Source organism: Miniopterus natalensis, chromosome 17 (genome assembly GCF_054644295.1).
Source record: "Miniopterus natalensis isolate mMinNat1 chromosome 17, mMinNat1.hap1, whole genome shotgun sequence".
Classification (NCBI taxonomy): Eukaryota; Metazoa; Chordata; class Mammalia; order Chiroptera; family Miniopteridae; genus Miniopterus; species Miniopterus natalensis.
In genome coordinates, this window is record NC_142097.1 from 5,006,171 (window position 1) to 5,023,640 (window position 17,470).

General features: G+C 38.6%; 1 protein-coding gene across 1 annotated transcript in view; it reads right to left on the reverse strand.

Moving 5' to 3' along the window:
• Positions 1-17,470, reverse strand: part of COX10 (cytochrome c oxidase assembly factor heme A:farnesyltransferase COX10) — a 114,610-nt gene that overhangs the window by 67,120 nt on the left and 30,020 nt on the right. The window contains exon 4 of the mRNA XM_016222459.2: positions 15,227-15,351. Within this exon, the coding sequence (XP_016077945.2) occupies positions 15,227-15,351 (125 nt within the window). The remainder of the gene's footprint in view (positions 1-15,226; positions 15,352-17,470) is intronic.

Genomic DNA, 17,470 nt, shown 5'->3' on the forward strand with positions numbered 1-17,470 from the left:
GGTGTTCTATTAGCACCCCTGCCCTCCTCATGTGTTAGTCAATGGTCTTAGATTCTAAGAATTACTTTTAGATAAGAAGACTAAATAGTGCAAAGGTGCCCACTTTGCCCAAATAAATTTACATGCACAATGTAGTTCTAATTAAAATCCCAAAGGTTTTTAAAAAAAATAACTTCAAAATAATGATTCTTATCTTCATCTAAAACAAAAAACCTCTGGAAAAAGAAGTGCACTGAGGGAAGCCTTGCCTTCTCAGACATTAAATTATAAAATCGAGATAACTACTTAAAAGGGAGTGGTTCTGGACACAAAATAAATACAGAAAGAAATCCGAAGTACAACAGAATGTAGGGATTCTAAAAGTGGCATTTCAAAATAATCCTGGGAAAGCCAGCTAACAATTTGGAACCAAATTAAGTCTAATAACCACCTCACAACCTATTTTTAAAAAATAATCCGCATAGTAAAATAAGACCTTTCCAATAATTATTTATTATAAAATGACAGATCTGAATATTTGAAAATGTAAGACCTCCACATAGTCCAATTCAACATAAACATAAATAAAGGGCCACATCAAGGACAGGCTAGAAAAATTATATATACATAAAAAGTTCTTCCATATCACTTAAAAAGAAAGTATCTCCATTAAAATGGACAAGAGACATGACAGAATAATCTTGACAACTAAGGAAGAAAATGGAAATGACTAATAAACCTTGTAATTGACACCTGATAAACATAAGAACACCCTTTTCTCAAGACTTAAGATAAATAAGGAGAGAAGAATGCATTTGACAGTGTGAAGAAACAGAACTTGGGGGTGGGTGGGGTGATGTTTACGGGGCTCTGGGGAGCCCCTGGAGGCTGCTAAGCAGGAGGGATGTGTCTCACTCCCCTTTCAGAAGGTCACCCTGGGGGTTGTGTTCAGAACAGCCTGGGGAAGGGCATGGTGGAAGCAGCAACAGCAGTTGGATGTTATCACAATAATCCAGACAAGAGAAAACCATCTCCAATTCCTCACAGCCAGGGTGTGTGTGTGCGTGTGTGTGTGCGCGCGCGCTCACATACTCACACACAAGTTTGTGCATAGTCAGCAAAAACACCAGGGGTCCTAAATTGCTCCAAAGTCTCTGGCCTGAGTAACCATCATGTTAGATTGATCGACAGCACGTAGCATGGGCAGTTAGAGCAGGATTGAGGAAAAAGCTCAGAAAGCTCAGTTTTAGACATGACATTTCTGGTATCCTATAGAAATCCAAGTGGAGCTCCTGAGTAGGCAGCAAGAAATGTGGAGAGTCTGGGTTTCTGTACCTATTTTTTTCCCTCAGGTAATGAAGTTTCTGATGAGGAAATGTACCCTTTAGAATACATTTTCACAGCCCGGTCGGGCATGGCTCAGTGGTTGAGCACTGACCTAGGATCCAGGCGATTGGGGTTCGATTCCCGGTCAGGGCACATGCCCGGATTGTGGGCTGCAGCCGATAAATGACTCTCAAATCATTGATGTTTCTATTTCCCTCTTTCCTTCTCCTTTCCTCTCTCTGAAATCAATAAAGATATATTTTTTTAAAAAAAAGAATACATTTTCACTAATAGCGATTTGGTTATAAGCACAGAGAACACTTAACTTATAACAATACCTCCAAATCACTTTGGAATACCAATTAATGACTAATTTTTAAAAGCCTTCAAATAACAAAGAAGATAAAATTAATACATAATTTCATTTAGTATTGTATGAAAAACCTACTTTGCTGTTATAAATAACTTTTATATTTTCATTAACTTTAGTTTGATTTTATCTGCTACCTTAGTGTTACCCAATTTTAATTCAACTTGATTTATTACAATCTCAATGCTAATCCTTTCAAAAATAATTATAAATTTCCAAGAAAATTTGTACACACAATAAAATGATGTTCCTCTCTACCCTATAAAATATAATTTCATTTTTAATTAATAGCTCTGATGGAGTCAGAATAACAAAAGAACAAAGGAGCACTGTTTGTTTAGGCTCTTTTAGCCACTGATCTGACCATTCTCACTGGCTGACTCATTTTCTCATTTATTCAAGTCACTTGCTGACTGCCTATTAGCCCTATTTGCCAAGTGCCAGGGATGCAGATAAATAAAATACACCTTTGTAACCAAACAGGGCTCACAGACGAGTAGAACATTCAGGCGTGTAAAAACAAAATTCAAGTTCAATGTAATAAAGGGTGTAACAGAAATAAATATACAAAGTTATGAGATCAGTGGAGACTGTGTCAAATCCAGAAAAGGTTAAATTAGACCCTATTTCACATACATGCTTTTTGGGAAACAATTACAAAACAAATATTAATGTGACCTTAGTGCAAAAGATTAGATATAATTAACATGGGGATACTTTTGTGCTACCACACACTAATTTCTAACAACCATGCTTAACTAAGAATATCCATTTTAGGTTTTCTAATAACTAAAACTTATATATGCATGTGACTGTAGTTCTTTCAACAAATTACTTACCTCCCAAGTATTCATCAAACACCTAAGAGTGGACCTGTTAAATGAATTAAACAAGGCCAGGAGACTGGCTTGGCTTCAGTGCTTTAGCAGCTACATAAACAAACCTTTTAACACCTAAGCCTGAAGTGCCTTAGGTGAAGAAATCAAATCTAAGGACAATCAACCACAAACAGCCTCTGAGGTTTTCCCAAATAAAGTAACTGCTTAAGCAACCAGCAATCAAATAAATTCCCTGCTTTGCAATGGCATCTTCTCTGAAAGTCTTTCCCCAGCTCCTCTCTTCCCCACTTCCAGTTTGGTGCTACCCAACTTGAATCTTTTTTTGCTCAAATAAACTCTAAAAACTGTTAAGATGCTTCAGTTTCTCTTTTAATATCTCTTTTACAGAAGACAGCAGTGTTAAAGTCACCTGCTAGCAGCCTGAGATGCTTTGAAGTAAAACATCAATGGCATAGCCAGAGATATTTCTTTGATCAATGAGTTATTAAAAATGAATGCTGAATTCTTTACTATTACACTATACTGTACAGACATTTAGAAGGCACATGAGAACTTTGTGTTCATCCACTGTTAGATTTCAACTTGATAGAGGTAATAAAATTAAGGATGAAAATAAGCATGACAATAAAAACTATATTTAAATTGGTCTGATATTTTCTTCCAGCAAAAAGAACAATGGAATGAATTGATTGTCTAACTAAAATGATTTTTTTAAAAAGTTCATGTGAATTTTTTAAAACTATGCTTAGAAAATAACAGAAATTTACAGTATCATACTTAATATCTGAACATTTGTGGAAAAGAAATGGACTAATGAGGGAAAGGATAATTAAGAAATGTGAATAACTACTTAAATAGTAAGCCAAAAAATGTACTATTATGGAATGACATGAAATGTAAATTAACTTTAGGGTCTAGTCTTTTAATTTGACAGCTGTTTGACAACTGCAAAAAGGGAAACTGACCTCAGACAACTGCAAATAAGTGAGGGATCATTATTAAGCTAAAGAATTTCATATGGAATGATACAATATGCATTGTAGTAACTCCTCACAGGGGAATAGATAAATGCAGGCAGGAATTTTTATTGTCTTTGAAGGTGCTGATATTCAATGGACTTAAATTTCACAAAGAGCTGTGTGTTACTCTACTACAATTAATGGCACTTTCTGAAACATAATGCCTCATGGAGAAATAATTGTAAACACATTTGAAATCTCCAGGTGTTTCTTGAAGCAATTTTTATTTGACCTTCCTTGACTTTACCTTGTGGATGCTAAAACAGTACCATCCCCCCTTTTACATTTAAAAATAATGAGCTCTAGAAGATACACATGCCCACCAGCTAGCAGCTTCATCTAAGCTAGGACTCCAGCTCGATTCTACCTAAACTGCTGAAATCTTTTGGGCTTCACTTTTCTGGGCATGATGAAAAAAGTAAAGAAAAATACAGTCCACAATTTAGTTATAAATAATTCTGTTTTCAGGGAAAGCATTTTCTTTTCTTCAAAAAGATGTTTTTTTTAATTTTGGTAAATTATGATAATAAAATATGTTTTATTACACAGGACAGAACTGGGGGGGGGGGTGTTGGGGGGGAGGGGGGGAGATTCCTCAAGGCAAATTCAACGCATGGATAGGTTTTGTTTGGTATGCACAGTATTTAAAAAAATTGAGCCAATGTTTAACATTTAACATTCAGGAAATTTCACCCCAAAATCCAAATGTCTACCTTGTATTGAAAAACTGGAAGTTCTAGAAACAAGGGGCCTTCATTTATCTAGGCCAACAATAATAGCGCTCCGCTTGGCCAACGGGTGTACTCACCAACTCATCAAGGCCACCATCAGCCCTAAAATAGCAGGTAGAACATGTAAGGAAAGGACCCAAGAGCACTTGCCTCTGAAATGGAAAAAGTCACTGAGGGTAACTGAGATGAGTTCCTTGTAACCAGAGAATAGCTTTTAAAAAATGTTATTTCTGAGGCTTGTCTATAATCACGTTCCAGTAAGACTGGTTCCTACAAGTGTAATTATAGTCCCAGTAACTAAGTAGCTGAAAGGGTTCCACAGCTACAATTCCAGGGAATTCCCTCCTCACCCCAGGAAGCAATACACAGGAAGGCCAAGGTACGCACTGAGGGCCAAGCATAGGCTCCCAGCTTGGTCTTCCACCCAATCAATCCACCTGACTGTCTTCCTCATGGTAGGTTAGTGTCCTCTCTATATCCCTGAGTGCCTTACCACTTACCACAATTGTAATTTTACATTAATCTGAGTAATTTTTGATGGATGATCATTTCTCCCACCACACAATAAGCGACATTCATTATTTACTTATTCATTCATATTTTGAGCTTCTACTATATGTCACACAATTTTCTAGGCACTAGGGGGAGAGTTTTATCTATAAAATCAAGTCTCTGCTCTCATGGAGTTGACAGCCTAGTGGGGAGAACAGGCAATGAACAAAAAAAAATGTCAGAGGAGAGGGAAAGAAGTGCAAAACAGGGTTGGTGTGCCCTACGTCTCAGAGGAGGTGCTATCTGAGCAGGCTTTGAATGCACCACGTGGATATCCATGAGAAGGCAGAGGGCACCAGATTCTCAGGTAGGAGAGCTCTTGATGGGCTGGGGAATAACAATGAAGCCAGTGTGGCTAAAGTGAAGGGAATGATGATGTCAGAGGGAGGAGAGCAGTAGCCAAGGCCAGATCACCTAGCGGTAAGGAGTCTGGAATTTATTCTAAGTTGATCCATCTGCATGCCAATCACCAGCTTTATGGTACCAGCTCTCACCAGTTTTGTTGTCTCTATCTCCTGCCTAAGTCTCCTGAGATCCGAAGATGGCCCTACTCATCCCCATCCTGTATGTACTAAAAGCACAAGTCACAACTCCCACAGCCAAAATATCCAAACTGAGTTATTATTTTTTCACCAAGACCCATTCCTTCTTCTGTATTTCCTACATTGTATAGTTTTATTTTCATCAGAGTATGAGTCCCTACCTAATATTTTCTTGTTAACATATTTATTGCTCATCTCTTGCTATTCCACTTAAACTCCACAAGAGAAGCGACCTAACTGTATGCCCAGCATCCAGTACTGTGCCTGGCACATAACAGGTGCTTGGGAAATATTTTTCGGGAGATGGCGCTTTAGCTGAGATCTAGGCAGCCCCTATGGTTTAAGATGAGGACAGTGGAAGGAGAGGAGGCTGGAGAAGAAACAGACCCTGCAGAAACTATAGGATCAAAGTTAGGATTTTTTCCTCTATCATTAGAGTAAAAGGAAGCCATTAATTGTGGTATGGCCTTATTAACAACTATCAGTGGTTGCCTGAAACCTACAGGTAGGCCTCAGTGCTTTAGCCAGGCATGCAGGGGCCCTGATGACCCACCCTGCTAACCTCTTCAGCCAAATCTCTCACAGCGCCCTCCCCACCTTTCTATGCGTCCACTGCACTGCAGTGTTTGCAGGCCCCCGACGGGTCTCCTGGGTGTAAGAGTTCGCATTTCTGCATCGTTACTCATGATGTTCTCTCTGCCTGGAAAGTTCCTCTCATACGCATCTATGTGGTAGACACCCACCTAACCTTCTGATACTCCAGTCACTCTCCGTGAGGCTCTCCTGTCCTCCACAGGTAGAAATGACTGCTCCCTACATCTTGCACTGCTTACGCCTAAGGCACTGCCTATATGCCACAGCAATACAAACATATTTTATTGTTTTATGTACTTATTTATACACCTGTCTTCCTCTACCATACCGTGAGCTGCTGCAGAGTAGGGACCAATAGTTATATCACTAGCAAAAGTAATCAATAAGCGTGTCAGGATCCTTTCTGAAAGTAACTTTCAAGAAATGGCCACGGCACAGTGTCAGCACTTTCTGTGCTTATGAGCATCTTGCTTTCTGGTCCTGGGAAACTCAGATTCACTTTCCAATGGGCAGGTGAACATCAAGAGGATTTCAACAGCCTCCCCCACCCTCAATAATTTTAACCTGAATTAAAAAGAATAAACAAGATTCTGTGCAAGAGAGAACTGGTTCAGACACATTTTCCTGTCTTTCAAAGGCACTAAAGTAGAGTCTTAAAGCCGAATGTTCACCAAGGACCTATGAAAGGGTCGTTTTTGATATACTTAAGCCAGAGGCACTGGAATGACTGAATACTTGTTGAAAAAGGTATAAACTCTTTTTCTTTTTGTGGGAAAACACGTTAGATTTCGAATTAGGGGACTGTCCGCATCACTATGTTCAAGGCTAACTGCATGCTTATTTAAACAAGCTATTCTGCCATTCGGTCAGTCATACACTCAAGCATAAGTGAAAATTACGGAGAGAATCCAGGCTCAGAAAATAGTGTCCTTTACCAACATCCGAATTTACAAATCCCCAAGTATTTTTGCACGTACCGGGAATCTGGTCTGAAGATATTTTTATATTCTTAAAGCCAGATGTTATATTTAATCCCCATTATTTTATATTAGGAAATAACATCTGTAACTTTAAGGGAGGGATCTTTATGCACATAGTTTCAGGCAGCTGTTTAAGTAAATTATATCAGCATTGTTTAATCCTCTTGTTCAGCCTACCTATCAGCAATAATATAAGCAATGGTATGTTTTACATCAACCATACTTTTGCTGAAAGCAATACCAGAATAATCATAATTTTACTAAGATGTATCAATGAAAACATTAGTATATTATACCAGATTTTTTATTTCAGTGACAGGTTTTCTTATAGGTTAGAAGGTAAATATTTTCTAGTACTAAAGAAACCTCAGCTGGAATAAAAGCTAAAATTGCATATTAGTATTTTAAGGTCATACAGTATATTTTAAGGTATAAGGATACTCTAGATTACAAATACACATAAACCTTATTAACTACCAAAATCTCTCCTGTGTTTCACCCTATCTCTACATGCCATCATTCAAATCCTTTAGAGTTTCTTTGTTCCCCCTGTGATTGCTGTTTCCGGGGGAAATCTGGCATAGGATCTGAAGGAAATGCCAAAGTGAAATTTGCCTTAAGATTAATCACACAGGTAAGTAATTTCCCTTTTTGCCAAACAATACTTTCTAAAACTTCTAAGAAAATCAATAAGATAGGACTAGGTGGTCATAAAACTGTGAATTTTAGAATTTGCTTAATCACTTGCACATAAATTTTAAAGGCCTAATAGCTTGCCTAAAGTTTGGAGCTCCATTATTAGGTAGACAGCAACAGACAAAGAATTCTCAAAAGTTGATCTGGGTTAAAGAAGTATAACAAATCTGCCCCACTATCTAATCACCCCCACCCCAATTCCCATTCCTATCCAGTGTCTGGGAACTCAGTATGGAAATCAAAATCATCAAATAACCCTAATTTTAAAGCATAAATATCAAGGCATCAAATTTTTTCATGTATTAAACTTTAAAAGCAGTTTGAGGGTGTGTATGAGACACACGGTCTCCCAGGGGTCAGTTACTCAGTCAGTTTTTACATCAGTGCCATCAGTCATCAGTTAGCCAAGGGTCACCTAGCCTATAAAACAGTGAGGGGAGTCTGGGGTTCAGAGCAGAGAACAAACCAGCTAACGGGATTCAGAAGAACAAATTACCAGGAAAGGCAAAACATAACTGAAGATTTAAAACAAAAAAGATAATTTGGCAAGAAACTCAGCTTGACTTCTGCTAGGTTGGACTTCCAGGGAAACATCTAGGGAGAAAGCAACTCTCCAAGTCAGGTTTTATTACAACATGCTACCCAGAGACACAAACCCAGAATCATAGCTCCAAAAATCCAATTGGTACTGTTTCCATTATTTCTATTACATCCCAATTAAATATCTGCTTTTAAAATTTACCAACCTTTCACCAATATTCCACAATACCTATGAAATGGCGGAGAACCAATAATGTCTGCTGAACCTAAGTTATCACATATTCGAATAGGAAGAATTCCCTATAGGTACATACATACCTGAATCAAACACATATGTACATTCATACGCACATATATTGTAGTTTGCAACTATAACTCATCTTTTAGCACGCTGAGGGAAATAAACACATTTTCCCTATAACAGGACCCTACCTAAATGGAGGTAACTGGAAGAAAATAAGATTCTGAAAGCATGGGGGATGTGTGCCAAAAGCAAACCAAAATTTTATATTAACAACAAAAATAATAGCTACCAGTAATTGAGCACTTAGGGCATAGTATGTGCTTTCAGTCCTTCCAACTTCATTACAGAAACTTACACTATGGTACTTTCACCTCCAGTACTTAGCAACAAGAGTGTCATAAGTTTACTTGATGGAAGAAAGTCATTAGTGGGAATAGCTCTATTCCAAGGTGGTGTCTGGGCTAGGACATCTTGGCTGAGAGAAAAAAGCAGTAAACTGAAAGCCCATGGTCCACAGGTTCTGCTCCCAATTTGACAATTTTCAGACGTGGGATCACTGACATTACTAAGCTTCATCTCAATCTTCCACAACACTGGAATAACCCCACCCTTCCACCGAGTTATTGTAAGAAGCAAATAAAATAATGACCAGCTAATGTGGCCTGTAAATTATAAAATGCTATCTACAAAAATATGGTGAAATTATCATCATCTCTGCATCTGCTGGTAAGACTTCACCTAGTGTTATTTTAGTTAGGATACCAACGCCAAGCTCACTCTGCTTAGATGCAGCATCTGGAGAATGGAATCAAATGGAACTTAGGAGCTATTTGGGGTTATATAAACTCAGGGAAAGAGACTCTGCATTTAAAATGCATTTTCCTTTCGATGTCATTCAGTTATGCTCATGATTTTGCTATTACAAACAACATTTAGCTGGAGACTCTTTCCCGCATGCTGTGTAGAGACTCTACGCAACCTGATCCGGTGCAATAGCTAACCTGCACCATCAATAAGCCCCAGCTGTGGATCTCAGAGGCCACTGAAGGAATGCAAGTTGCCCATCAGTTAAAACATCAAAATCCAACAAATCACAACACTAAGAAACATATATTTTTCATATTGATTTTTCTTATTTCTTACTCAAATGATATTCAATAAATGACATCACTGGTGTTTGCTAACATCAGTCTTTTTCTCCTAGAACACATCACCAGGTTTAATAACCACTTTTGTTCATCATGGAAGATGAAAGTCAATTCCTATTGCTTAAGGCAGCCTGTAGTCAAAACAAAAGAGGCATCAGAGAAAGGGGAATGGAGAAAGATGCATTAGGTATTAATCTCATATTCACGAGAAAACTGAAAAACCTTCATCTGCTTCTTCTTCAGAGTTTTACAGGCTGTAAATTTTATTTTGCCCTACCCACCCTATAATTCAGAGCTCTTTATCCAAAGCTCTTCCTTTTTACCTTATTTCAGCCATGAAAATTCTCTCAAGTATTGTCAGTATGAAACAAGAAACGTGTCTCTTCTTGACCCTATTTTATTTCCTTTCATAAAAATTCTTCATTCACAGATACACTAGATCCTAAAAATAACACACTCTTATCAGCTTTATCTTTCTAATTATAACCTACTTCTCAGATCTGAAATTCTACTTATGTTTTGTGCCTTTCTTATAATTTTCTCCAAAATAAAGTCTCTGAGAACATCAATGGTTCTTCTTAGAGCTAAGTCTAGGTTATAAATTCATTCATCATTTATTTGATCTTTCAAAAGAGCCATTTTTTGAAATCCCATGAACCTAGACTTAAACAAATGAGCTAATGTATGTAAAATGCTTAGAACATTGCTTGGCATATAGCAAGTGAGAAATAAGTGTTAGCTGCAATTGTTGTTATTATTAACACTTCTTGCTACAAAGCACAGGACAGACCCCCCACAACAAGATTATCCAGCCCAAACTGTCGAGAGTATAGAGACGGAGAAACCCTGACTTAAAAATTAAAGGATCTGGCTGGTTAAATATACGAAACATCTGCACTTCAAAAAACCCTTAAAAACTGCAGAAAATATCTGAGCCTTAGTGACAAAGAGTTAATAGTCCAGCCTGCATAAATCAAGACCTATTGGACAAAAGTGAGTGCCTAACAGCAAAATGGATAGAACCCACTGGTACACACAAATGGCCAAAAAGCATTAAAAAATTTCCCCCAAAGAAAAACAGAGCTCAACCTCCTAAGTCATCAAAACAACTTGATTCAAAAGGACACCTCTACTGTTATGTGTAAACCGGGCACAGATTCCGTAATATGCAGGTTTGGTGATGACGACGTCCACATACTGCCAATGGAAGTTTAAGTTTATCTGAAAGCAAACAAAAGACCTTCTGCGAAGGAATTTAGCTGTACTTAAAATACATATCTTTTTACCCTGGACAGTGTGGCTGGCTCGGTTGGTTGGAGGGTAACCCTGTAACCAGGAGGTGATGGGTTCAGTTCCCTGTCAGGGCACACACTCAGGTTGCAGGTCTGATCCCTGGTCGGGGCGCACACAGGAAGCAACCAATACATGTCTCTCATTGATGTTTCTCTCGCTCACCATTCCTCTCTCTAAATCAATTAAAAAATAAATATCTTTTAAACTTTAAGTTTTTATTTTGAAAACTACATATCTTTTAACACACCACACGATTTTGGAAATCTACTGAAAGATATAGTTAAAGACGTTCAACAATTTAGCTACAGGAATTTCAGCTCAGCATTGTTTATTTTGAACAAAACTAGAAATCTCTAAAATGTCCAATATGGAGAAAATGATTAAACAAAATCATGGTGTATCTTTATACAACTCTTAAAATCATGTTATAGCTAAAGTGACATGGAAGGATGTTTTTGATATACTATTTATGGGAAAATATACACATTAAATATAACATATAATTCATTTCTGTGAGAAAAATAATACATATCTGAAGATGTGTGCATGTGTGTTAAAGAAGTCTATATATGTATTAGGGTGACACCGTCTAGTAAGACTCTACAGGTTCCAGGTGTTAACAAGGGGTCATGTAAGCGTTCTGAGGGCAGGGATCTGGTTTGCTTTCTACTGTGGTTCTAATACACAACAGTGTCTGGCATAAGGGAAAAATAAAATAAGAACTGCTATTATTTTTGCTTAGCTACATTTTCTCACTGTTCTGCAATAAATAAATTATTTGCATAACACATTTTTTTTTAAATTTTAATTTTATTTTAAATACATCTTTATTGATTTCAGAGAGAGGAAAGGAGAGGGAGAGAGACAGACAGAAATATCAATGATGAGAGAGTCATTGGGGATCGAGCCCACAGGCCAGGCATGTGCCCTGACCGGGAATCGAACCTCGATCTCCTGGATCCTAGGTCGATGCTCAACTGCTGAGCCACGCCTGGCCGGACCATAACACATTTTTTAAATGCTGCTTTTGGAAATAACAATTTAACAGCTAAACTGAATGTTTTACAAATAATAGAAACAGAAATGCCATCTGCTTCGCAGGTCCATAGATTTAAATAATAATTTATGTAAATATGCTTTGTAAACTCTAAAGCACTGTATGAATGTTAGAAATGAGTTATTTTGTTAAGATCATACATTTCCCAGTTAAACCAGCTTCAGATATGCTTTGGCAGGCAGCCTTCCTCTCAGCAGCTTCTCTTCCGGTAGTTTGTGTTACTTCAGAAGGAAAAGTTGCAATAACAGAGAATTGGTGAGAACTGGCGAGTCCATAAAATGGACGAGTATGTCACAATTAAAATTTACCCCGTAGAAATGTATTTATTGACATATACTCTTAACCTCTATTAAAAAATTCATATATGTAGCAAGTAAAATAATTCTCAATACAGCTTATTATAGCATTTATTAGGTCAAATACTCAAATAATTATGAGTATTCTTATGTTTTTTGATTTCTTAATTCATTCTACTTGAACTTATTCAGCTTTTCACTTTTAGTCATTTGTTTCTCAAGACTCGATCAGTAAAAGCCATCGACAATATTTTACGTTTTAGTATCTAAATTAAAAACATTTTATAGATTGCTTTCATCCTTAGAAGGCACACCTGCTTTAAAGTCACACTACAATTTCAAATTAGCATGTGTATATTTTATAAAACATGCATGTAATTCCTTTCTACATTTTAATGTTAGTGGTTTCACAGGTATATATATATGCACTAGCCACTCCTCCATAAATCAGAAACTGAATCTCATTTTCTCTCCTTAAAACAAATGTAAGAATAGTTTTCCATAGCTTTATTTTTCCTACTTTCACAGAGAGATCATACAAGTAGGGTACAAAGAAGAATCACTCAGAACTAAATCAGCAACAGCTAAAAGAAAGTATTTAAAAATATGAACTGGATTTGAATTCTTTTATACACGGAGAATAGAACATTTTTTCTCCCACAGAACTCTATTAGAAGCTACCAGCCACGTGTATGCATCCTTTACGCTGAACACCAGCTCCCTAAAAAAACCCAATAAGTTCTTCCGTTTCGCCAAAAACCATTTCTTTATCTGCCATTTAAAAACACAGTTAAGCCGTAGTTGTCTAGTATTATTCTAATTAAAGGCACTAATGAAAATGGCCTCACATTCCTTTAATCTTATTTTATGAGAACACCTCCCAACACTAGAGCTAAAATATTTCCATGTTATTTACAGAATATTGTAATTTGGGAAGCTGATCAATAACATAACAATGGAATTGTACAATGATGGGAATCATTAAGATTTTTTAAATACTGTGAAGCTTCCAAAAGAAATTAGAGCCCAAGAAAAGTTTAAGGAAGCAATATGATAAATACAAGATGAAGATTATTCATGTGCCCCAAAAGCACCAATTAAGGTGACAACATGCCGGACACTGAGAGGCCTGTGGGTGATGAGTGATGTGTGGAGCAGGGATGTGAAAGTGTTCCAAAGAAGAGCAGGGAGCGTGTGAGACAGAGCGGGACTGGAAACCAACCTGCGCAGGAGACACTAACAGAAGAGGCAGATGCTGCGATCTGTCGGCACCAGAAAGACTCCCACCATGTAGTCTGTGGCTTTCCTCAGGAACAGATTTAAAATCAACAGGCCCCACTCCCTCCCTACAGCAAATAAAATTCCTACAAACTACAAAATAAAGTGGCCATCTAAACTCACAGTTTCTAAAACCTTGGTCTATATTCTGTAAATTATTGACTGAATGTAAATCATTTCATTTCTTTCCTCCAGATCCTTTCTTCTAACAACTGACAGGTTTTTTTTTTTTTTTTTCATGATAAATTCTTGAACCACCTTTTTTAGAGAGATGGGCGGGTGGGGGGTGTCACAGCTTCAAATCAAGATGGATCTGTATTATCTTTCATAAAATCTTGGCATTTCTGCTGAACCATTTGATGTTTATTAGTTTGTTGTTGTTATTGTTTTGTTTTTCCCGAACCCCCACACTTTTATTTTAAACGTTTCATTTCAATCTGTAAAATTTAAACAGGAGCCAGCCCTTAGTATCTTAAGGGTAAACATAGCTCTTCAATGTAAAAAACAAGCTTGAAAACTAGAATAAGTTCCTGGCTGAATCTTATGAGCTAGATTTACAACTAAATAAAGGTAAAAATTTTTTAACTTTTTGAAAAATAGTCCCAAAATAGCCATATAAATCCATTTTGCTTATATTGCTTTTCATTCAAATTTTCATTAAAACCATGTTCATTGTGAAACCATAATTATTCTCTTAGCCAAGAAATATGGGAGGGTAGCAAAAGGAAAGAGCGACCTGGAAGAGATGGCACCAGACTCAGGAGTGGACAGTTCTGTAGGTAAACTGGGAGGACTGCTGAACCTCATTATAAGACTATTCTGAATTTAAAAATAATAACAAAAACAAACCTTACTTGAAATAGATTCATACTTCTCCAAGTAACTGATAATATATTATAAAAACACAATCATTTTAGGCATTATAAAAGTAAAATTCCCATATTTTGTGGACTACCAACTTATATATCCACTCAGCCAAGCTGTTTTCCTGCTGCTAACTTAAATTCCTGTTTTAAAATGGTGCCAACTCCTCTTGGGTGTTCTGAGGATGAAAGCAACTTTCCCTAAGTTTTAGCCAAGCTTTTTCACTATAGTATCTTATGAAAAAGCCACAAGGTTGGCGCACACCACAGTGACCAGATGGGGAAAAATCATTTTAGAGAATAATTTTGATGTTTAAAATAATTGGGGGTGGGGGAAGATGCATTAAAATAATATGCTAATTAAATAATGTGCTAACTGAAAATAACATGCTAAAAAATGCTAAAATAATTAGCTAATTAATAAGATGTTAATTTTGACATAGCCTAATGCCGTACACCAAGTTTACTATATACTGAATACTAATTTTTTTAAAGTTGGATATGCGTTCTGTTTGGTATAGTAGTGATTTAAAATGCAAACAAATGAAACAAAAGGAAGAATAGCCCACAATGATGAGCTCAGGGAATGGACAAGAATGGAAAGTTTGGCAGCTTTAAGACACTTTCTAACACAAGGCATCCTGGTCACTTGAAGCAGATACACTATTGCTCTCTCACCAGAACATAACTGAAAATCATTCACCTCAAAAGAAAAGACATGCTGGTTATGTAACCCTTGGACTCTATAGGATACAGTGTTACAAGTTCACAGTTCCTAGTCATGTCCATGTGACTTCGGAAGATTTTTTAAATGTGGTAATACCACAAGCTGGGAAAGAGTAACAGTATCATGATCTACCTGAAAGGCGACAAACTCACCTGATTGATGGAATTGGCAGCACAGGATGCCAGGCCTGTTCCAACAGAAGTGAGCAGAAAACAGGACCAGTCGAAAGGCCCAGGAGCCAACGCGAACCCTGCAGAAGTGGTGCTGACAACCAGAGCTGCAACAGAGAAACAGAGCAGACGTCTTGTTACCAATGCAGGCCCCACAGTACAGATGCCACACAAGCATCCTCCAGAGAAACCAACTGATTACCTTAATAACACAAACCAAGGCTAATCTTCCATTAAAAAAAAAAGAATGCTTTCCGATTATAAAAATTTTATGTGTTCATCACAGAAAAATGCTCATTTTTCTTTAATTCCACTATACACAAGAGAAAAAATAAGGTGGATGTTTTAGATTGAATCACTCAGTTACAGATTCAACGAACATTTATTGAATACCTAATTCACAATCTACTGATGCTGGGCATTAGGCACTGTGTAGGATAAAGGAATGAGAAAGGTTTTATAGGAATTTATCTGACAGGGAGACGACAGACACGCCGTAATAACTATGTAACACAAGGCAGTAAATAATAAGGTCCTAACTCTGTGGGCCTTCACTCTGCCTGAGTAGAGGGCTTGCCCGAAACAGACGATGGTACCAGAGCCCAGATGATGATTAGAGGGTGACTAGAGGGAAAAGACAGTCCTGCAGCCACTACCAGAAACAAAAAGAAGAGTCAAGGTGCCGAAGCAAAACCGTGCAATCCAAGTGTCCATGGTGACTGCTCCTTTTCTTAGGCCCCGGTTCTCTTTTCCTGGGGATTACAGGAGCTGACAGGGCCAGGAGGTGTCTAAGAGTGGTACTGGCACAGGGCTGCAGACTGAGAAAATGTTCACCACTGGTGAACTAACTGGAGAGGCGTCAAAAAGGTGGCACTGAAGCTGGACCTTCGGGAGGGGCTGTAGAAAAAGGAGAGTAATGGGATGGGCAACATTACAGGTGACTGGATAATTCCAAGAACCAGCACAAGGGCAAGAAAGACCAATGTCAAGATTCTAAAGCACCAGTAACATCTATCTAGGTTTTCAAACCAAACAGCTAGGAAGCATGTTTGAGGCTCTCCTTTCTCACCCTTCTCTACATCCCATCTGTGGCAAAGTGCAGCCTGCTCTTCCTCCACAATGCACTTCAAACACACCTCTACTGCCATCCTCTAGTCCACTGGTTCACAACCAGGGGTGCTTCTGCTACCAGGGGACATTTGGCAGTGCCTGGAAACATACTTGGTTGTTTCCAACCATACTGGAGGGGATGGACACTGCTGTCCTCTAGTGGGTGGAGGCCAGGGATGTTTCTGAATACCCTATAAGACAGTCCCCCACTACAAAGACTTTTCTGGCCCAAAATGTCAATGTGCTGACGCTGAGAAACATGGGATCTAGTGCAAGCTATTACCTCGCCTGGACAGCTGCAAGGACCTCCTTCCTAACTGGTCTCCTCTCTCTCCCACCTTGCTCCACTTAAAATGTAAACAGATGGTATCGCTCAGCGGCACAGAAGGTCCTTGACACTAACCTGGAAGAAGAGGTACACTCCTTCCACAGCACACGAGTGCGTCTCATCCCCCTCTAGCTCACAGACTAGTCTCCATCACAAAGGTCTGTTTTTAAACAGGCCAAGCTCCTTCTTGCCTCCTGGCCCGCAGTCTTTTGTTTCCTCTGCCTCTCTCATGATCGGCTCCTTCTCACCTGTCAGATCTCCTCTTACTTCTTAGAGAGAACTTCTCTGCTCACCATGTCTGCATCACTCCTCCCACAGCACTCACCACGCTGGGGCCCCACATGGAACACGGGCTCCCTGACCATGTTTCACTGCCACACTTTCAGAGTTACCATTGTGCCAGGTACAGAGCAGCATTTACTGGGGGAAGAGGAGGGGAGGTGGTGGCTGTCTGACTACAGAATTCTTGAGGGGTTTGCATGTCGTTTGCTTGGCAGGAGAGTCAGAGACAGTCTAACGCAAGACAGTGACTTGTCACTGCGGTGCAGCCTGGCGGCGACGGGCACAGGACTCACACGGGCACAGTGATGCAGAGCACGGCCTGAGAGGCCACGCGGTCCATCCACTGTGCACAGATGTAGTGAAAGTGGGACCCGAATAGATATGAAGGGCACTTTGAGAGAACACTGTCAGGGCTTCCGAGCTGCGAGAGGGAGGAGGGTGAACAAGCAGACAGCTAAAAGGAGTAAAGGCACAGGGCTGCCCCTGGGTGACACGCAGAAGAGTGA